The sequence below is a fragment of the Talpa europaea genome (genome assembly GCF_964194135.1).
Source record: "Talpa europaea genome assembly, chromosome: 14".
In the NCBI taxonomy this organism is placed as follows: domain Eukaryota; kingdom Metazoa; phylum Chordata; class Mammalia; order Eulipotyphla; family Talpidae; genus Talpa; species Talpa europaea.
Genome location: NC_140082.1, coordinates 6,550,426 through 6,572,449, shown reverse-complemented (window position 1 = coordinate 6,572,449; position 22,024 = coordinate 6,550,426). Strand labels below are relative to the sequence as shown.

The following is a 22,024-nucleotide window of genomic DNA, read 5'->3' as shown; positions in this document are numbered from 1 at the left end:
AAACCCTCCCCAGACCCACAAGCTATTGTGGTGGCCTCACTTGACAGAGGAGAGCTGCTTACCCGGGCATTAAGTGACTTGCCCAGGGCCACCACGTCAGTCAGGTGTGCAAGCCCAAGCTGTCAGACTCCAGAGCCTGAGCATCTGAGCTCAGGGGAGGGGCCTGGGGCTTGCAGCTGGTGGGGGGGGGGAGGTGGCACCCACAGACAATGGTGCAGGACGTGCAGGGAGAGGCACCGGGGAGCACTCACCCACTGCTTCAAGATGGCCATGCAGCTGACTCTTGAACACCTTGGGGGTTAGACACCTGGACCCCAGGCAGTCGAGAATTCACAAATAACTTTTGACCCCCCAACTTAATTACAGTCATCCCTTGGTGTCCAAAAAGGAGTTGGTTTCTGGACACCCCTCCTGTGTCCCCTCAACCCTTCCCCCAAATCCACCCAAGCCCAGGTCCCGCAGCAGCCGGCCCCCCGCACCCCTGGCTCACACAGCTGGTCGGTGGAATCTGGAAGGCGGAGCCCAGGGACAGAAAAGAATCCTCCTGTAAGAGCACCTTGCAGTCAAAGCCTTGTTCAAGGTCAACTGTACACTAAGATTCACCTCTGGTTCAGCTGGGGGACCTCTGCACGAAGCTGAGGACACTGGGGTTCCCCCATCAATGCTGGACCTCCAACTTCACATCACCCATTTCCTTTTTTTTAAAACTGAAGTCACACTGGTTTATAACATGGTGAAGTTTTCAGGTGTAGACCTGTGTGCGGCAACATCTGCGTCTACTACGGCTTGCTCGCCGCCAAGCCTTGTTCTGCCCTCGCAACCGTACACCGGCTCCTTTCCGCAATCACCCTTCCTTCCTGCTAATCACTGTTTTGTTGTAGTGGAGTAAGCGTTGTTCATGCTGGCTGTGCCCTCCACCGTCTCTGCTACGCCTTAGGTTTCGTTTCCTCAGCAGGAAGTTGCCCATAACGGGGCCTTATCTCTGGTGACTCATACCCGCCTGCCTCAGATGCTTCAATTCTCATACAGTAACACCCACCCCCCTCCCACGCCAGCTCCCTGTGTCCAGAGTCCAGACCAGATGTCAAGAATCTGTCCTTGAACAGCACCTCCAAACCCACAGCCTTAGCTTCTTGTGTATAACCTGGGGCTGTGGGCTCTGCAGACCTTAGCAGAGCTCAGCTGGGAGAAATGCTTATGGGGAAAGTGTTTGCAAGAAATACCGCTTTGGGGGGCCTCCCCAGTGGTGCAGGGGTTAAAGTCTCAGCGCTATCAAGCTATCACCAGCCACTGCAGCACAAGTTCGTTCCCCAGCCAGGGAGCTACCCACATGGCACAGCAGACCTCTCCTGTCTCCCGGCTGCTCCCCTCAGCAGAGTGTTTCAGTAGATCCACCTGTTCTGCTCCCCACTCTGTCTCTGCTTAATCCTCTCACCCCCACACCTCTGGCCTACACCCCAGCTCTTGTATGCATAAATAAATAAATCTTTATTTTTTTAAAATAAATTTTATTTTTATATTCCCCATACAATTGCAACCCCCTTATTTTGACCCCAATCCTTCCCCTCCCTGCCCCCCACCCCCCATAGAGTGTCTCTGGTTCATAGTTTTTTGTTGATTTTGATTTTCACTTTCTTATAGTTATTCATTTTCCTGGTCCCTTATTTAAGTTTTCTAGATCCCTGCTATGAGTGAGACCATCCGGTATTTTTCTTTTTCTTTCTGGCTTATTTCGCTGAGCATGATCCCTTCCAGCACCATCCATGTTGCTGCAAATTGCAAGTGTTTATCTTTTTTGAACGCTGAGTAATATTCCATGGTGTATATGGACCACATTTTCTTGATCCAGTCATCTATTTTTGGGCCATAAATAAATCTTTAAAAAAGAAAAAGAGAAATACTGCTTTGTTGTTTCTCATGGTCATACAAGTAACACAAGTTGACTCAAAAGGTGAACAAAATCAGAAAATTTATTTATTTATTTTTAAATAGAGGCATGTTTATTTATTTATTTATCTGTTTGTTTGTTTGTTTTTGTTTATACATGCACTGGGTACAGTCAGAAGCGCGGGAGGGTGAGAGAATTCACCAGAGCCAGAGCTGGGAGCAGAGCAGGCAGAAGGACCGAAACACACTGCTGAGGGGAGCAGCGGGCGGCAGGAGAGGTCTGCGCGCCATACGGGACCCTCCTCTGGTGGCCGGGGAGCAGCCGGGGATCGAACCGGCGCCGCAGAGGCTGCGGGCAGGTTCGCAACCCAGCGCTCAACCGCTGCGCCACCGGGGAGGCCCCCAAAATCAGAAAATTTAGACAAGTAGCATCCATAATGCTGTAATCAAATAATATACTATTGATGACACGGCTTTATTGGGGTCTCTGAATGAGAGGCAAGGCGTGGGATGCAGGCTGAGGATTGGCCAGTTTGGGTCATTTCAGTGGCCCCTGGAGTGTCAGGGCTACCCACCCCCCCCCATGACCAGTACCTCCCCTTGGGTTCCTGGGTGTAAGAGTCCTGTTACAGCCCATTGATTTAACTCAATGTTTACAAAATAGTCATGCCATCCGCATAGAAGATTATGCCAAGAGTGTGGACAATTCCTTTTGCTAAATCTTTGAAACCCCTGAGGTATTTCACACTTGCCCCAAACCTCAATTTGGATCAGCGACATTTCAAATGGTCAAGAGCCACACATGACTGGCGGTTACTGTCCTAGGGTAGTTCCAAACTTTTTCCTAGATAAACAATCAGAGGTGCAGACAGAGGAGGAACCAGAGATATTTGTCTCTGGATTTTTGCAACTGAAAATTGGAAGGATCCTAAATTAGCCAATATCAAAATGTTCCACAAGAAGGTCAGCTCCATGAGGCAGGGATTTTTGTCTGCTGTGTTCATCGCTGTGTTCCCAGGGCCCAGAGATATTAGGTGCTCAATAAATATATCAGTCAATGAATACACACATACGCACACATGCGTAATATGAACAGAGATATTTCTTGGTGATCTGCTTTGCACTTAATAAATACTTCACAATACTTCCATTTGCTATTATTTTTATTATTTTTGATAATAAATTGGACCATAATCTTCCCACCAGGCATGCAGAAGAAAGTCAGGACAGGGGTCACACTCATTTGTCTTCCTTGTTGTCTCTCAGGGAATAGGCAGGGATGGGGGGCTTGTGGGGGCTGCAGGGAAAGGTCTATTAAAGGAGAACACTAGAAATGGGGGGGGGGGTCAAAGACTTGGATTCTGGTCCTGGGCCTGTCAACTCACCGCTTCTCAGAATAGACAGTCCCCCCATCCACTGGAAATGAAGGGGCGCTGCAATCCCTGCCGCGGACTAGCCCAGCAGCGGCGGGGAGATCAAAGCAAATTATTTGGAGCCATAAGAGTATTTTGTGGCACTGGATTTTGTCTAATTTCTGTACTCCTATAGATATCAGCAATGGCATCCTCAAAATCACTCTCATCTTCCTCAGTGCCGACTTCTGCATATTCAGGTTCCCTAGGGTGCTCAGTCACAAGTTCTTTTTTTTTTTTTTAAATAATAAATTTTATTTTTATATTCCCCCATACAATTGCAAATGCCCCATTCTGACTCCAATCCTTCCCCTCCCGCCCCCCACCCCCCAAAAAGTGTCTCTGGTTCATAGTTTTTTGTTGATTTTGATTTTCACTTTCTTATATTCATTTTCCTGGTCCCTTATTTAAGTTTTCTAGATTCCTGCTATGAGTGAGACCATCCGGTATTTTTCTTTTTCTTTTTGGCTTATTTCGCTGAGCAAGATCCCTTCCAGCGCCATCCATGTTGCTGCAAATTGCATGTGTTTATCTTTTTTGAATGCTGAGTAATAGTCCATGGTATATATGTACCACATCTTCTTGATCCAGTCATCTATTTTTGGGCATTTGGGTTGTTTCCAAAGCTTAGCTATTGTAAACAGTTCAGTCACAAGTTCTTCATCTAAAACAGGTGCGGAAGGAACGGCACCCAAATATGTTCTAGAGGTACTAGCGAAAGGGATAGCTTCCTGATCACTACCTTCGTCAGAGATTTCACCCCTCCACAAATCCGCTTCCGTAGTATCAACTAATAAATCTCGAATTTGCACCCATAAAGGAAAAGCCTGAACAGGTACCTGTGTAAGACCATTCTGATTGTAAAATTTTCGTATCTCTTTTCCTACACGCTTCCAATTTGTTAAAGACAAGCTTCCCTCTTCAGGAAACCATGGACAGATTTTCAAAATAAACTCATGAAAACGGAAAGAAAAAGTCCTCTATCCTTAGAGTGAGAATGTCCCATTCTCAAAACCTACTCGTCCTCTTTAACTGGTCAGCCTTTACCAGTGGGCCCGCAGCGCCCCGACGAGATCCCTATCCTTCGACTAAATTACTTGGAGGTCGTTCTTCAAAACACGTCTTCTTCTGAGAAAATACCTAAAGAAATTTTTGCCTAGAAAGCGAAACTAAAAACACTCAACAGTGCTCGGCTGACCGTACTCCTCGCGGAGTATTAGAAAGCCTTGGTATAGGGGTGACCGTATAAGCCCCGGTCTTGGACTCCGCAAGGAGACCCCACTAAACCTTGTGGCTTTCGCGGAAATGCAGTTACGAGCCCACACGGGCTCCGCGGCTTTCAAAGCCTTGGAGCACAAACTCACTCTCTCACTCAGGCACACACACTTGCACACAAAGCAGAGAGGTCGAATCTTCCAGCAAATGAACCCCACCTTTGGGAGGTTGAGCCCCACCAGCAGCGGCGGGGAGATGGAGGCAGTCTCCGAGATTGAGCGAGAACGAGCAAGAGGTGGCCGAAGGAATTAGGGCGAGGGACAAGAAAGAATGACACACAGACACACTCTAAGGGAGTGAAAATCTGGGTGCAATTTATTATAGTTACCATTTTCCTTTTATACATTTCTGTGGTCATTACATAAGATAGTTTTTCACACTATGTGGTTAATCATACACTAAATCATTACATTCAGTGAAACATAACAAAAACAATATGCACCATTCCCAGATTCCGATCATGCACAATTATCAATAAATCAAGTACATACCGAGACCTTTGCTAGAGGTCCCTGACCTTCAGGCCATTGTAATTAACCCTAGATTAAACATTGACCCCACTCTCAAAAAGATACAGTACTTATATGTTTCATAATAATATACCTATTACCGTAACTATTTTGTTGTTTATAATCATTATCTTAAGTTCCCAACACCCATTAGATTCTTCGTTGTTTTTTGTAAGTAGTCAAACCAGTTTTACAGTAACAACTGGGCAGTGAAGCACAAATCTACTACACTGTTAGTTAACAATTAGCGGTGTGGTCTCAACTAACTGGGCAGCATGTACTGACATAATTTGCTAGCGGCCATCTTTTTGTTAGCCAAAGAAGGGGTTTTTATGATTCCCTTTGGGGACTGTGCCTGTCTTAGGTTGCCAGGAGCTACAGACATTGTCTGTCCCTGATCTTACCCGTCATTGGCTGACCAGTCCAGCACACAGGGGAAAAGGGTCTTATATATTCAAACTATTGAATACAGCCACTCTTTGCATTTAATTACTGACGTACAGTGGCGATAACAGACACAGAGGCAGGAGCCGCCACAAATCCCTTCTTCTGAGAGGCACCAGTGTTCAGAGGATGGAGCATGACCAGCCTTCATTTTCCTGGGGAGAGTGCTCCCAGGGAGTGTATGTGTCCTGGTGTGAGCTGAAGGAGCCGGAGACCTTGTGGTGCTGCTGGAAACTGCAGAATGGAGATCCGCTGCCAGCCCAGGCCTCAAGGCTGCTGCCTGCCTCAGGCTGAAAGGGGAAAGCGTGAGATGACATGGGATGTTGGTGACACTGGGTCTTAGTGAGCATTTATGGGGGCACTGTGGCATGCCACCTGGATACCCCAAGGGAAGGAGGAGCAAGTCCCAGCTGTCCGGAGTGGCAGTCCCTTTAGGGGTGGCCTGGCTGCAGATGTGGCCTGTATTGAAGCCACGGCCCTTCCCGAGGTGCCCACACTCAGTGACTGGTCCTTGTGGGGGCAGAAAGGCCTGGTTACCTCAGTCTGCTGAGGTCAACTCTGAAGCCACTGGAGCTCCAGGGCCTCCAGCAGGGTGGGCTGAGATGGGGCTGCACCCTAGTTTGGTGTCTCCCTTTGCTGCGCCTGCTTCCTTCTCTCCCTTCCACAGGTGTTAGTTCCAATGGGACCTCCCTGCCCCCCAACGTCCTGCACCCTAAATTCCATCTTAGAGTCTGCTTCTGGATGCCATCAGTCCCCCTCCATGAAAGAGACCCCTCCCCTGGGAGGGGTGGAGCCAAGCTCGGTTCCTTCTGCCACTGCCTAGTGTGTGGTCCCCCAGGCCCCCCGGCTGCAGAGACCCCACCATGAAGCAGCCTGTTTAGCTCTGGCACCGGCCTGTACCGAGTCTCCATCCCGGGTGTGCCGTGCCCCGAATGCCCCTCCCTGAGCAGGCGACTTCCCTCTCTGTGTCCCCTCTCCTCCTCTGTGAGGCACAGAAAAGGCTTTGGACAGAGTCTGAGCCAAAGCAGACACTCCATAAGCCGCGCTGGCTGGCGCGCTGCTGTTCCTGCAGCAATGGGCCAACCAAAGCTGAGGCCTCTGGCCAAGGGTACATTAACCATAAACTCCAGATAAACGGATACAAGAATCCCAGAGCCCCTCCGCCAGGGCGGAATGAATGACTGACACACGGACCAGGGCGTGAAAACAGATGACGACGGCGACGTCGTCGGGAAGAGTGACCACCAGCTTCGCACCCTACGTTGCAGGGAAGGGGTGGGGAAAGAAGGGAGGAGGCAAAAATTCTTACCGGCACGTTCCAGGCCTGGACTGCAGACCCATCCCAGTTCCTGAAGCATGGGTAACTCAGCCAGGTAAACGCCTCCTGTGCCAGCCGCTGCCAGGCAAGTTGGCTCTCACCAGCCACGTTTCCTGTGGGGTCAGCAGGGTCCAGAATCACGGGCCTGGAGGGCGACATTTAGAGAGAGACAGGTGAGCCGGGCTGTGAGCAGGAAGCAAAGCCACGGGACGCTGTGCTGAGGGCCCCGCCGCCAGAGGGCAGGGAGCACCACGAGTCTTACCCTTGGCCTGGGAGACTGGGTTTCAGTCTCACCAATGCCCTTTGTTAGCGGTGTGCCCATGGGCTTCTCCTTCAACCTCGCTAAGCCTCAGTTTCTTTATGAGATAGGAGAGAACGTGCCCATCTCAAAGGGGGTGGTGTGAGAGTCCAGAGAAAGCTTGGAAATGCCCAGCCCAGTGACTGCAGCACGCCAGGGCCATAGAGTGCCAGTCATGATCACGCCCACCCTCCCTGCCCTGTGGCCATCTGACAGCAGGTGCCTAGTGTCTGGGAGCCATTACTGTCACTGCAACTGTGATTCCAATTCACAGCGCAGTATTTCATTCCCTCTCTGTCCCGGTGTGGACAAACCCCTTATTCTCTGTAAAGCGGTTACCACCATGGCTGCCTCCCGGGACGGGGTGGAGGTTCTTGTTTAAATCAAATGGTGGCGCCAGGGGTTAAGCATAGCACTGTGAAGCTGTCTGCAGCCTCTGGAGCACGAATTTGATCCCCGGCCAGGGAGCTACCCACATGGCACAGCAGACCCCTCCTGTCTCGCCCGCTGCTCCCCTCAGCAGTGCATTTCAGTCAGTCTGCCTGTTCTGCTCCCCACTCTGTCTCTGGTAAGTCCCCTCACCCCCTGCACATCTGGCCTGTACCCCAGTTCTTGTATGCATAAATAAATAAATCTTTAAAAAAATCAGTCAATCAAATGGCGGCAGTCAGATGCCAGCACAATGACTGGTGGGAAGAGTGTTCCTGAATACGGAGCCCTCCTCATCCCCTGCCCTCCACTCCCAAGGAGCTGTCTCTGGGGTTCCTTTATGCAGGGAGCGGAGCCAGGCGGGGAGAGCTTACCTGCGCCTCTTGATCATCTTCGTCAGGTATTTACTGATGGAAGCGTTTTCAAAGCCATAATACTTTTCCCAGAAGATGCAAAGCCGTTCATGTTTCAGGACTAATTCCAAAACGGTCCGGAATCCCTGAGCGGTGCTGAACTCTGTTTCCCCGCTTCCGTGCTCCCAGGCATATACCGTCAGGAGTTCTAGGGCGTACTGGGGGGGCAGTGGCTTCCCAAGCTTCTCCTTACACTGAGAAGAGAAGTGATGAGCAGCTTGGGCTTGTCCAGCTTTTGTGTAAAGCACATCTCCGTGGGCCGAGACCAGCCTGTCACTATTTTTGCAAGTCAGTCATCCTGGAACAAAGCCAGGGTCATTCATTCATCCAAAGAGCGTACGGGATGCTTGTCACAGATTAGCTCAAGTCTTGCGAGTGAAGACCCAAATTCAAATAGTTCTGCTGCTTATCAGTTGAAAGAACTGGCTTATAGTTCTTTCTGTAAAATGGGTTTAATAATAAAACCTGCCTTTACCCAGATCACAGAATCATCATCAAGATCAAGTAAAATGTAGGATAGTCAAAAGTAAGGAGAAGAGCATATCACATTCACAAAAGATTTGATTCGACACGCCTGGCACATCACACACATTAGCTCTTATAGAGAGTACCTTGACTAGGGCCAGCTATAGACCAGGCACCTGTTACATGCATTGCTAGTGCTATGCCATGCTGCTCTTTGCAAATGAGAAAGCAGAAAGCACAGAGAGGTTAAGTCACTTGCCCAAGGTCACACAGCCAGGACGGGAACAGAGGGGCTGTGACACGTTTGTTTCAACGCAGTCCTTTCTCCCCAACTTCTTCTCTTCTTTTTTTTAAGATTTATTTATTTATTTGTACAAGCACTGGGTACAGTCAGAAGTGCAGGAGGGCGAGAGAATTCACCAGAGCCAGAGCGGGGAACAGAACAGGCAGACTGATGAAGTACACTGCTGAGGGGAGCAGCAGGTGGCAGGAGAGGTCTGTGCGCCATGTGGGACCCTCACGCGGTGGCCGGGGATCGAACCGGCGCTGCAGAGGCTGTGGGCAGCTTCGCAGCCCAGCGCTCAACCACTGCGCCACTGGGGAGGCCCTCTCCCCAACTTCTGAAGAGTGTGGTGGGCTCTGTGGGGGGGTGTGTGCGGGGGGGAGGGTGATTGTAGCATTCATGAACTCACTCAGCGATTACTTACTGAACACCTACTAAGTGCCAGGCACTGTTCTAGGGTCTGTTGTGAATGGGAACGTACAAATCCCTTCCTTCCTGTACATTTTTGTGGGAAGACAGAGGATAAATAAACATAAAAGCAAATGCAAAGGTCCAGAGGTGGGAGGAGAGTTTCCTGTTTAGAAGAACAATGAGGGACACCAAGGCCTGGGGGTAAGGGGTAGGGATGGGGGTTCAGAGAGGTGGTAGTAGGTCCTAGGAGCCCTGTCCTGTGGGAGGGCATACCTGTTGGTACCAGCACTTGACCAGGCGGATGAGGCTCTTCACCTTGGTGGGCCGCCACTTCAGGAAGGCTCTCTGCAGCTCCGTGAAGCAGGGGGAGAACTCACCCTCTTTCCCCAGCCATTCGCACTCTTGGATGAGCCTCACGTAGATATCAGGGTCCGGTTTGCCGTCTCCAGACCACTGACCTGTTAGGACAAACCCGTTGCTTTAAGGTGCCAGCTCTTCCCTGAGATCCCTTTATGTGTCTGGGGAGACAAGTTCACAGGGCGTGGGGTACAGTGGGAAGGGCAGCAGCCTCAGGTTCGGAGGTCCGTCCTGGTCTCCATAGCCCGTCCAGGCCACACCTGCCCTGTCAGGATGGTGGCAGAGCCGCTCATTGGTTCCTCCATAATCCATCTCAACCCAGCACTCAGAGGCCTTTTTTTTTTTTAAAGATTTATTTATTTATACAAGAACTGGGGTATAGGCCCGAGGCATGGGAGGGTGAGAGGATTCACCAGAGACAGAGCAGGGAGCAGAACAGGCAGAGCTACTGAAATACACTGCTGAGGGGAGCAGCGGGTGAATCAGGAGAGGTCTGCCTCGCCATGTGGGATTCTCACTGGCTGGCCAGGAATTGAACCCGCTCTTCAAAGGTTGAGGACAGTTTCACAGCGCTGCACTCAACCTGCTGCACCACTGGGGAGGCCCCCAGAGAGGCCTTTTAAAGTGTGGCCAGGCCATGGCCTTTGCACTTGCTGCTTCCACTTCCTGGAACCTCCAGATCTTACCACACTGATCCCTTCTCATTCCTTGGACCTCCGCCAGATGTCACCTCCTCAGAGTGGGGTCCTCCCTCCTCAGCCTGTCTGAGAAAGCCTCCTGATCCCTTCATACTATGTTATATCTCTCTGTTTAGTTCTTTTTCTATAATTGCATTATTTTTATTACGATAGCCATGGTCTACAACACTGCATATGCTTTGGGGTTCAGGTTCACACCTCCTCAGATACATGTTCCAACACCACCCCCACCACCAAAGCACCCATAACCCTCTACCACAGGCCATTGCCCGCTCCCCCCAACTTTGCGCTCCATGCCTCTCCCCCTCTGGTAGCCTCAATTTCATCATGAGATTTCTAGGGTTTGCTTCAGTTTTGTTCTGTCAGTTCTTTTGTTTAGTTTCTCTAAAGTCCACACAGGAGTGAAACCAACCAGAATCCGCCTTTCTCCTCCTGTTTGGTTTTATCGCAGCAAGGATCACTCCGTTTCTCTTGTTTATCCTCAAGGCCAGAAGAGAGGGTGCTTGTCTGGCCCACTCCTGGCCCCAGCACAGTGCCTGCACGTAGTAGGTGCTCAGCGGAAAGTCTGCTTCTGGCCGCTGCTTGGCTGTTCCCCGTCCGCCCGTCCTGCCTCGCCTCCTGTCTGCTGCCCACACTCGGCTGGGCTGTTCTTCTAAAGCACAAACCTGGCCGTGTTACTTCTCCACTGGAAGCCCCCATCACTGTGCAGTGTGTTCGTTCCAAGCGACGGCAGGATCAGCTGTCCAGGTGCATTTCCAGGACACGGCCTGTGTCCACCCTGCTGACCACGGCGTCCTGCCGCTCCCTCCCTACATGGACCTCCTCTAACCCCTTTACCTGCCCTGTTCCCGCCGGCAGGACCCTTCCTCCCTCTCTCGTTTCCTCTTATTGTTTGGTAGCCATCGTACATCAGCACCCAACACAGGACACGCCACAAACACCCTCGCTCCCAAGGCCTTTCTCAGTTCAGCCCAGACAACTTCAGGGCAGCAGTTTGCGTGATGTCCGACAGGTGTCGCCGTTTCCCCGGAAAATTTATTTAAAATTTTGTGTTTCTATGTTTTGACATCGTTGTTCATTTTTGTGCAACGTTTGATTTCCCCTCTCAGGTGTTATCCCCATAAAATTTCCGCCACCAAGACACCATAAAGCATCACCACAGAGTCTGTGCTCTTCCCTCTCCTGCTGCTCCTCTCCCTCCCCCTGCCTGGCTGAATGTCTCTGAGTTACAGTTCGCCTGCTAGTTCTGTCTTTTTTCCTGGAACAAGACAAGGTCGTCCACTCTCACCGCTGCTTTTCAATCTAATGCTGGAAGTCCTAGCTAGAGCCATTAGGCAAGAGAAAGACATACAAGGAATCCAAATATGGAAAGAAATAGAACTTTTACTATTTGCAGATGATGTGATAACATATGTAGAGAACCCTAAAAAACGCCACAGAAAAAACTAATTAAAATAATAAACCAGTTTAGTAAAGTAGCAGGTTGCGAAGTCACCAAACAAAAATCAGCAGCCTTCCTATATGCAATCTATCCGAAGAAGAAGAAATCAATAAAGCTATCCTGTTCACAATTGTTCCCCTGCCCCAAATTGAATACCTGGGAATAAAATTCCCTGGAAAATTTAAAATAGAGACGGTCCCCCTGTGGTCAGGGTGGTGTCCTGGGGTGCCTTGGTGCACAGTGCAGAAGCTTGTATTTTTCTTTAAAGATTTATTTATTTATGCATACAAGAACTGGGTACAGGCCAGAGGTGTGGAGGGTGAGAGGATTCACCAGAGACAGAGTGGGGAGCAGAACAGGCAGAGTGAGTGAAATACACTGCTGAGGGGGCTAGCGGGGGAGACAGGAGAGGTCTGTCGCACCATGTGGGTAGCTCCCTGTCCCTGGCCGGGGATGGAACTGAAGTGGCTGCGAATAGCTTCATAGGCTTCCTGTTAACCCCTGTGCCACCAGGGAGCCCCGGGAGCTTGTATTTTTGATACGTACTATGTACCCCAGGCCCTGAGTCAAACTTTAATGCACATGATCATTTAAAAAATAGTATGACATAGGTCATGCAGTTGCACCAGTTTTCCTGATGGGGAAATTGAGCCCCAGAGAGGTTATGCTTCCTGACTAAACGTCCCTGCAGATTGTCTGCAGACCCCAACCTCATCATAACTCTTAATGTTATGTTTCAGATAAAAGGTGAACGCAAATGAACTCGACTTACTGACTTTATGCCAGGTCTATGCTTCCCCACTTTTAAAAGTAAAATTCACATACATTGCTTTAAGTAGAATCGGTAATCCTGGCAGGCTTCTTGTGAGAAAAATCTGTCCCCAAATCGGGTCAATTTGCTGCTTAATGTCACTTCTATGGCTGATTATGACCGTGTTCATTCTTGCGCCAGTCACCTCTCTGCCTTGAAGGGATGCCCTGTTCTGGCAAGACTTTCAAACTATGGAAGAGTCTACTCAGAAATATGAAAAGGAAGAAAGAAGGCCACACCCAGCACAGAGGCTGAAGGCTCGGGAGCCTGAGAGCACTCACCAAGGGCATCGAAGGCGGGCAGGACATCAAACTCCACGCCCTCCTGGGCACAGATGGGGGACATGAGGGTGAAGCTGAGGGCACGGGGCCTCTCCCTCTCGAAAGTCTGGATCTCAAATTTCACTTTAAACTTAAAGTATTCCTCTCTTTGACAGGCTTCCAGCTGTCTCCTGATCTCCTTTATGAACTCTCCTCGGCGCTCCAACTGCTTCTGAAAACTTGTGAGGGGACTGAGGAAGACGACAAGGTCAGCATCAGATCGACCTCTGAGGGTCGTGCCTTTGCCCGAGGAGCCACCCTGAAACAAGTGATGAGGATGAGAATGAACATTTATTGGGAAGAGCCTTCCAAAATAAAGTGATGTGAACAATCACTTAATCTGCCTGGCACAGCCTGGAGGGGTTACCCATCTTGATTCCTATAATATTCACAAGAACTCTATGATTTATGGGCTATTATTACTAGTTTCCTCTTTACAGAGACACTGGATTAGCTCATTCCCACAGCTAATAGCATGTGAAGAAGTGATTGGGACTCTGGCTGCATGTTCCAAAGTCTATCTTCCTTATTCCCTGTCCTTCACCATCTTCTATTATTTTAACCTCTGGACTGGCTGGAGCTGGGTGAGGTACATGCATTATTTGACTTAATCTACACAGTCCTATAAGGTATTAGGGATTGTACTTGAGGAAGTTGAGGCACAGAGAGGTTAACTAACTTGCCCGAGGTTGCACAGGCAGTAGATGCTAAATGCCTTCAAGTTATACTTTCTTACCCTGCCTGCGAGCTGTCAGGCAGGCTCTTATATCTTCACTGCCGGGTCTGGGTGGCGTTTGGTTTCGATTTCCCTGGGAAGGAGGAGCCCTGCACTGCACTTCTGCAAATAATCCACTCTTTGGTTCCTGCAACTGCCCTCCCCCAACTTTCCCCACTTCCAGAACTTACTCAGTCCATGAGCCCTTTTTTCAGGCTGCATTCTAGAAATGTTGCTTTTCATCCCCTATTTAGTTCTGCACCTAAAATAAAACACACAACTAGAGACATTTTACTTCCTTCTTTGTTGTTGTCAAGTCGGCTTTGTAGTCGCCTGTGCCCTTCCTAACCGGGAGCGGAAGATCAGGAAGCAAGGAAACTGTGACGCTGAAACACAAAGAAAACCCTGTAAACACCTGGATGGAGAGATTTCAGGTATTTTTCTAGGTGACCATACACGTTCATGTACACACACGCCCAGCTCTCTTTTCTTAATAAATGGTGTCATGCTCTAGTTTACCCTTTTGGTTAATGGACTTTATTTCTTACAGCAATTTTAGCTTTACAGAAAAATCAGAAGACAACACAGAGTATCCACATGCCACTCTCCTCTACAATTGATCCTGATGTTGTGATTAGCCAAAATCATGCAAATACTTTCACTGTTCTAAAAATAGCCTTGCTCCACCTGTTCATTCCTCTTTGCTTAGATCTTTCTTCTTTTCTCATCTATTGCTAGAAACTTCCACCCAGGCATCACTGGCACTGCATCCTACAAGTTTTAATAGGTTGATTTTTCCTTTCATGCAAAATATTTAAAATTTTCTCTTGAGATTTCTTTGGATTAGTTAGAAGTGTGTTATTGATTCCCCAGATACCTTCCTTGTACCGATTCCTTGTTTAATTTCATAGTGGTGGGGAGGATACTTTGTACGAGGTTGCGTCTGTGGAATTTGATGAGGTCTGTTATCCGGCCCAGAATGCTATCCGTCTTAGTGACTATTCCATGGGACTTGAGAAGAAGTGTGCTCTGTTGGTGGATGAAGTTGTCGCTACATGCCAATCAGTTATCTTTCTTAGCCACCCTCCTGTTTACCAGCTAATCAGTTCATTGAAGGAACTGGCATCTCCCACTCCATCTGTACAAGGTGACTCAGGCAAAACGGACTCCTGAAGGACGGGAATGTCTACGGAATACTCACTTTGCTCTCCAGTTTGATTTCATGTCTAGCCAAGATTCTGTTTGCTCCCACATCTCTACTTGGCGGTTGCACCTGTTAATGAAATATCTACTTTGCACTAAATGTATAAACAGACCCAATATGGGTGACAAGAAATCTGTCCTTAGAAAACCAACATTGATTACTTTGGAAAGATGCGATAAAGGTAAGTTTCATACAACATGACTTAGAATTAGGAGAGAGTGAAGCAACTGAAAGATTGAGGAGGTAAGAGGACACACTCAGTGTAAGTTCTTATTCCCCCCAGAGAAACAAAACAGGAAATTCTAGACAGATGGTTCTTGTGTGTTTTATGCAAAAGAGGAAATGCAGGTCCCCATCCAGACAGGCTGCCCTCAGCCAAAAGGCCTAAGTCTTTATTGAATGAATGAGAAATGAAGGCATGTGTGTGGGCCCTGGCAAGTGAGTTAGAGAATCCTGAATCTAATATCCTACCAACAGAGTCAAAGACCTACAGGGGGAAGTGACTTGCTCAAGGTCACACAGCAAGTTTGGATCAGAGCCAAGCAAAATCGATCTCTCGTGTGCATGGACAGGGATGTGTTTCCATGGCGCCCAGATACATTACCATCTTATTAGGCCAATGGCCCTGGCAAATCTGATTGTGCCAAGGAGTCATCAGCTGGGCAGAGTCCAGAGTTCGAAGTGTTTGATAAAGTTGGCGGCATGCCCAGCGGGCATTGCTGTCACTGGACTCTTGCCTCCCCCTTTCTGGGGCTTCACTCTTGTCAGCCCTGATAAGAGACCAGGTTTCGGCAACTTGATGTCACCTCTGGATTTGGTTCTGGCCCCCATTTTTCAGAGGAGTAACTGAGACTCAGAGACGTTAGGTTCCAGGCTAGAAAGTGACAGTCAGGATGTGGAGCTGGAGCTGAACTGATTCCAAAGCAGGTGAGCTCTTTCCTGCTCAGGGGCTTTCTACTGCACCCCATTGTCCCTGGCAAAGTGTTTCATTGCAATGAGGGGACATGGGGGAGGCCACTTAGCTGAGTCAGGTGTAACTGACCTTAAGGAAGTTTCCTCCTGTATATTTGTCTGTCAGACGTGTCCCCCAAGACTGGGGAAGGAGAGCACCTGATGTAGAGATGGAAATTAGGCTTCATTTTCAATGGACTGGTGGTGGCTACCAAGAAGCCTGTGTTAGGGAGGATTCAGAGGCAGAGGTAGCTAGTGGGCTCTGAAGGAGAGATGCCATATTGATCAGTGATGTCTGCCAGTATGGCCCTAATTAGCTCTGTCGCCTCCTAGTGCCAGCTGGGGGAAGTGTAGGAAAAGCAGCTGGACTTCCAGGGCAGAGGTTTGCAAGGTCGTCATGGAGGTGGGAAGCCCAGGCACCACCAGGAAGTGCTTTCAAATATGCACCTTATTCCCAGGGCATGGTCGAATCTGAAGGGCGAGGAGAAGCTGGCCAGCAGCGCATGGGCCATTTGAGAATATAATCTCCCCTGGTGATTCTAACACGCTGACTTCTGCCCCAACGCTAAGAACCATCCCTTTGGGGGTGAGGAAAGGAAGTTGTCCCCACTTGGAGTCGAAGTTTTGCTTGGATAGAATTAACAGCTCCTTCTGGGAAATCACCAACATCCCCAACAAATTGCTGAAGCAGTACTAGGACAGATGATAATGGGGTTAAGAATCTTTCTGGGGCCTCCCCTGGTGGCACAGTGGTTGAGCGCTGGGCTGCGAAGCTGCCCATAGCCTCTGCAGTGCCAGTTCGATTCCCGGCCACTAGGTGAGGGTCCCACGTGGCACACAGTCCTCTCCTGCCACCCGCTGCTCCCCTCAGCAGTGTGCTTCGGTCCTTCTGCCTGCTCTGCTCCCTGCTCTGGCTCTGGTGAATTCTCTCACCCTCCTGCGCTTCTGGCTATACCCAGGGCTTGTATAAATAAATAAATCTTAAAAAAAAAAAATCTTTCTGGAAAGGTAGTTCCCTACACAGCTCACTTTCAGGGCCATTGAGAACCCAAGTGAGAGTCTATCTGTGATGCAGGATGGAAGGTGCTGGAAGACAAAGGTGTCTGGCGATGACGCGCGTTATTAGTCGGTGTGGTGGGAGCACTGCCCTGGGAGTCCAGTGTCTGGCTACTCTCCCGGCTCTGCTGCCAGACCTGGGGTCTTCCCTTCGCAGGGCCTCAGGTCGTCCATCTCTCAGGGAGTTGATGGAGCTCAGCCTTGACATGATCTGACTCTTGCCACTTGGGGCTTTTCCGGGAGGTGGAGGGAGGAGGGGGAAGATGAGGTCGCTGCTTCCCTGTTGGGTGGGCACCAGCAAAATGCACTCTGCCAAGAGGGTCATGGGGGCAGCCGGGTCCACCCGTGCCCACCGCCCAAGATGAAGTCCTCCAGGGAGCACACGCCACGTGGGCAGAGGCCACCTCTGTCTTGCTCGTGAGGTACCCCAAGGGGGGGGACACAGACGCTGACCACACACCTGTGATCCAGGGGGCAGCGGCCCGTGGGGAGGGAGACCGTGGGGAACCACAAAGGACGCACGCAGGCCGCTTGTTCTCCGGGGAACTCCTACTTTATTGGCTACATGATCACAGGGAGAGGCAGTGGGTTCCGCATGCATGGGGCCGGGTGCTCCAGGCAGGGGGCCAGTTACGCTGTCGGGGAGAGCAAGCCCCAATGGACCCGCGAGCTTGCCGCATGCCGATGCCAGCGCCAGTGCCAGCCTGCGGCTCGGGCAGCAGCCAGCGTGCCTCCTCCAAAGGGCAGACCGTGGGGGGGGGGTGGAGGGGGGCGCCGGGGGACTGGCCGGCATGGCGGAGGGGCAGCAGGAGGTTGCCGGCCACGGTGGGGAAGGCGACGAGCTTACAGTTTAGAAAATGGTGATTCGAGGCAAGAAATCCTGTCTTCTGGGGACCGGGGCGGGGAGCTGGGGCGGAGGCCCTGGGCCGCGGGGAGTGAGAATCTCGGGGCCATCCGTGGGGGACCTCTGCAGGTGCTGGTGGCCGCTCGGGCACACCGGGGTGGTTTGCACAGGGAAGACTGGCCGGACAGGAGGGGACCAGGCCTGCTCGCGGCCCCGACCGCCGCCCCAGGGCGGGTGGCTTGTCTCTGCTGCCCTCCTCCTGGTCTGTTTGGTTTTTTTTTCCTTTTTTAGGAAGAAAGACTGGACAATTCATGGCGCAACAAAAACCTTTGGTGTCGGGATCTGTCACTCTGAAGTTTCAGATCCATGATGATTTTTCCTCCTGACAAGCAGAGGACAGAGGGTGGAGAGAGAGAGGGGAGCGGGCCACAGAGAGACTCGAGGCGGTGCCGGCGGGAGGCAGGAGGAGGGTGGGGCGGGAACAGGGCGCCGGGCAGGACCCACTTCTCCAGGAGCACAGGAAGGAGGCCGGGGGCAGCCGAGGCCCCTCACCCCTCACCTCTGCTCTGAGTGTCTCCTGCGCCACCAGGGGAGGCCAGGGCCCAGGGCCCCCCACAGGGTGTTTACACAGCTTTTGGGGCACTGCCATGCACCGGGCGGTGCCAGCTGCCAGCGCGGCCCAGGGCTCCTGGCTCTGCGGAGGAGAAGGGTGTGGTTTGGGAAGCAGAGGCCGAGCGGCCTGCGGAGCTTTGCCAGTTTCTCAGAAAGTGCTGGTCGGCTGGCGCTGGGAGGCGAGAGTGATTTTACCCCCGTTGCTTGGGAGGAAGCAGAAGGGGGAGGAGCAGAGAGGAGGGAGGAGCAGCAGGGACCGCAGGAGAGCGGAGGGGTGCCGGAGAGCAGCCAGGAGAGGGCACACGTGGGCTCTGCTTTTGCTACTAAGCAAACAGGGGGTGCCCTGAAAGAGGGGGGCTGCTGAGGCCCCTCAGGTACCTGCGTGTCCATTTCTTGGTGTGTCCAGGGCCAGGAGGATGTGTGCCTGGTCCCCGGGGAGTTTAAACACGGGTCTGCTTCCCTAGCAACGGGGGTGCATGTTGCAGGAGGGGGTGGGAGCCGGGGGCTCTGTTTCTGTCACAGTCCGGGGGGTGCTGACGGCCGGGGGCACACGCAGGAGCCGGAGCTCTGTGCATCTGTCCACGGCCAAGAGGGTCTGAGACAGTCCCGGAGGGTGAAGAGCCTTTGTGGTCCACCCACTCGAGGGAGCTCTGACAGCCTCCCGTGGGGTCTCCCGTCCCTCCCCACCGCTCCACCCTGGGGACCGGACAGGGGCTGCGCCCAGAGGCTGTGCCTCAGCGTGAGGGGGGAAGGTGCCCACCGAGGGGCCCTCAAAGGCGGGGTCGGGGAGGCTGGAGAGGGCGCGGGCGTACAGAAGAGACCAGACAGCAGTGGGCAGCTGGGGCAGGCTGGGGGGACCTGGCGTGGGTGGGGCATGGGGCTGGGAGCCGGGGCTCCCCATTAATCGCTTGACACGTGGTTCTCATTCTGAAGCTGGTGCCAACGCTCGATCTTCTTGTCCTTGTTCTTCAGACACTCGTACCAGTGTTTCAAGCGCTCCCCCTTGGCCGAGATGCCCAGCTGGCAGCCTCCTGGAGGACGAGGGCGGGTGTCAGGGTGGAGGCTGGCCAAGGGGGTCGCTCATCCTGGACCCAAATGTCTAACTGGGGCAAAAGCGCCACCAAGCAGCGACCCTCCCTCCAGCGACTCGGCCCTGTTCCCCGCAGAGGGCTGTCCTGCGTCACCACCACTCACCCCCGCTGCCTGCAGACGGCCTCCTGGAGCACCCCAGGGGCTCCCGGCCACAGCACTGAGTCAAGGCTAGTCTATTTCCCGGGACTTCCCAATCGCCACTCCCGGACACGACTCTCCTGCTTCTGGGAGCCCGTCCGGGTCCAGAGTCGGTTTCACCACCGCCCAGTCCTGCCTCGACACCTTCGCTCACCTGTCCGCCTGCTGGCGCTCCCTCCCTGCTCCAACTTTAATGCCAGCTCATCTTTATCATCTGGAGGGGGGGCTGGGAAGGTTAGGACCTTCCTGGACTCACAAATAGGCTAAGGAAACTTCCTCTGTACCCTGATTTCTGCAGAGCCCACCCCTCTATGCCCCGCCCCTACTCTCCAGTGACCTAATTATCCCACCCGAGGACATCTGTGCAGCAGATGACCCATCCCGACCCGAGGTAAGCCCTTTCGTCCATCCGAGTGGACCCCAGTCGGCACACTGGGCCCAACTCGGTGTTTGCACAATGGGGTTGGCCAGAGAAAGGCGACGCTCTCTACTGTACCACCCTGAGAAGGCGCGCATCCCCTGGGAGGACGCAGGGGTTTCTCGGGGAGCCGGGAGCACTCACCGATGTAATCGTTGGCCTTGCCGATGTCATAGTCCCACACAGAGATGTCCAGCGACTTCTTCGCCAGGTCGCTATGCTTGATGTCGTAGAAGAACTCCTGGGTGTGGCAGAGGAGGGTGAGGGTGAACGGGTGCGCTGAGCCCTTGGCTTCAGGAGCCAAGAGACCGGGTTCTAGTTCCCAGGGGAGGACCGTGCACTGGGCTTGTGGGAGCACGGGCGGCCTTCCTGCCTGAGACTCTACCCCGAGCCCAACCATCCGCTTTCAACAAATACTCCGTGTAAGGCGCTCTCAGGCCCAGGGACTCTTTGCAGTGACTCTGTTTGAAATTGGGAGGGATGGTGGGGCTTTCTGAGAGGCGGCCTTGGTGAAGTTTCCTTGAGGCAGGTGGCATGAACTCAGTCCCTCCCCCCTCACCGGTAGCTTCTCAAGCGGGTTTCCTCGCTATCCTTTAGAGAGTCAAGGTAGTTACGGGGTTTGAAATTGATACAAGGTGCTTCTATTTCCAGAAAATCTGATTTTCTAGATACATTTTCTGCCCAATTATAAAATTTATTCATGTTCCTTGTTAAAATAAATGAAGAAGCGAAAAACAAAAGCAACCCAACAAACCAAAACAGAACCCAAACCTGTCATCTAACTGCCCAGGAATAACCACTGTCAGCAATCCCTGGGCGTGACCACACTGACGTGTTGAAGAGATTACTCAAACTGAGTCTCTCAGACTGTGACTTTTGCCATTTTGTAGCACGTGGAAAAAACTGACTGAGCATGCTGGTGTTTTTCCCAGCCTGGCATTTACCTGCCACCTGGCTGTACCATAACCTAATGCCCAGCAGCCGAATATTTAGGCTGTTCCCGGTTTTCATGATCATGAATGATATGATAGAAGGTCCCTTAAGTCACCATGTCCATCCACGATGATTTATTTAGGGTACACTCCAAGAAGTGGATTTCTGAGTTCATAAAATTTTAAGAGAGAGAACAGTGGCTATACACCGAGAAACTATTTGTGTACAATAAGAAAGTCCGCCGTGCATACATTTGGTTGTGGATATATTTAAATCCTGGAGCTGGATAATGGTGTTTCAGAGGAAAAGAAGTAGGTGCTGGAAGCTGGGGCAGGAGGAGAATTTAGAATGGACGCCCTTTCGTGTTTTCTGATATGTGACTATATTGCCTATTTCCCAAATAAATGAAAATTAAATTTCAAATTCGTAAGGCTCTTGAAGTGTTTTGACAAACTTCCCTTGAGAAGTTGGACTAGTTTGCCATCTCTCCTGCAGAGAGTATGTCTTTCCATACATATTCACCAGCACCGGGGGTCAATATTTTACAGTACTTTTATGCTGGTTTGTGAGGCGATAAAATGGTATCTGGTCTTGACTTACATTTTCTCAATTGCTAATGAGTTTATTGACCATTTGGGTTCCCTGTTTTGTGACTTGTTCATACTCCAGGAGAGGGGTGGATAAGTCAGCAGGAATTGGCTCATAACTCAAGAGTCATGAGTCAGAGCTAATAAACCAGCTGCAAGAGGAACCTGGGTCTAAAAGGGCTAAAGAAACTGGCCAGTGGTTTTCTGGGTCCTGCTGACACAGTGCATTCCCCGTGCATGTGCATATTTTGAGAAAATGCTACAACACAAAAAACATACATTGGAACATCCCTTCCCCACCTTGCAATATTTGGTAAAAACCAATAGCAGCCGACTCTGGCCTAAAGCAGATCATTATGTTGCACAGATATTTCTGGATTTCCAGTATCTCCAGCTTGTCATCAGATAATTGAAATCCAGAGGGGCAGCATAATTCAGAAGGATGCATAAAGCCTGGAAGCACAGAGGAAACATCTGCAGGGATTAACACACTGAGTCTTGAGGGTTGAATAGGAGTTTGCCAGAGGGAAAAGGAAGTGGAGGGAAGTCCAGGAAGTGGAGCAGCAGGTGTGACGGCTGAGAGGTGTGCTGGGACCTACCTACAGCTTAATGTGATTTGAGGAAGGGGGTATGAGGGGTATGGGGTGGGACATGAGTTTGAAAGGACTTGATTTCACTTTAAGAAGCTAGGGAGCCATTTGTA

The 22,024-nt window shown here is 51.2% G+C and overlaps 2 protein-coding genes across 3 annotated transcripts in view; both read right to left on the bottom strand.

Moving 5' to 3' along the window:
• Positions 1–100: 100 nt before the first annotated feature.
• LOC311183649 (2'-5'-oligoadenylate synthase 1-like) lies at positions 101–19,054 on the bottom strand (the record flags this gene model as incomplete). Its single annotated transcript, XM_084253193.1, has 6 exons — positions 101–176; positions 6,670–6,990; positions 7,947–8,179; positions 9,418–9,602; positions 12,733–13,030; positions 18,914–19,054. The coding sequence occupies 6 exons, from the start codon at positions 19,052–19,054 to the stop codon at positions 101–103; spliced, it is 1,254 nt and encodes a 417-aa protein (XP_084109319.1).
• Positions 19,029–22,024, bottom strand: part of RPH3A (rabphilin 3A) — a gene marked incomplete at its 5' end in the record, with an annotated part of 55,057 nt that continues 52,061 nt past the window's right edge. For both annotated transcript variants that reach the window (XM_084253600.1, XM_084253601.1), the window contains 2 exons: positions 19,029–19,184; positions 19,946–20,042. In XM_084253600.1, coding sequence (XP_084109726.1) covers positions 19,054–19,184; positions 19,946–20,042 — 228 coding nt within the window. In that variant the 3' untranslated portion in view covers positions 19,029–19,053. The remainder of the gene's footprint in view (positions 19,185–19,945; positions 20,043–22,024) is intronic.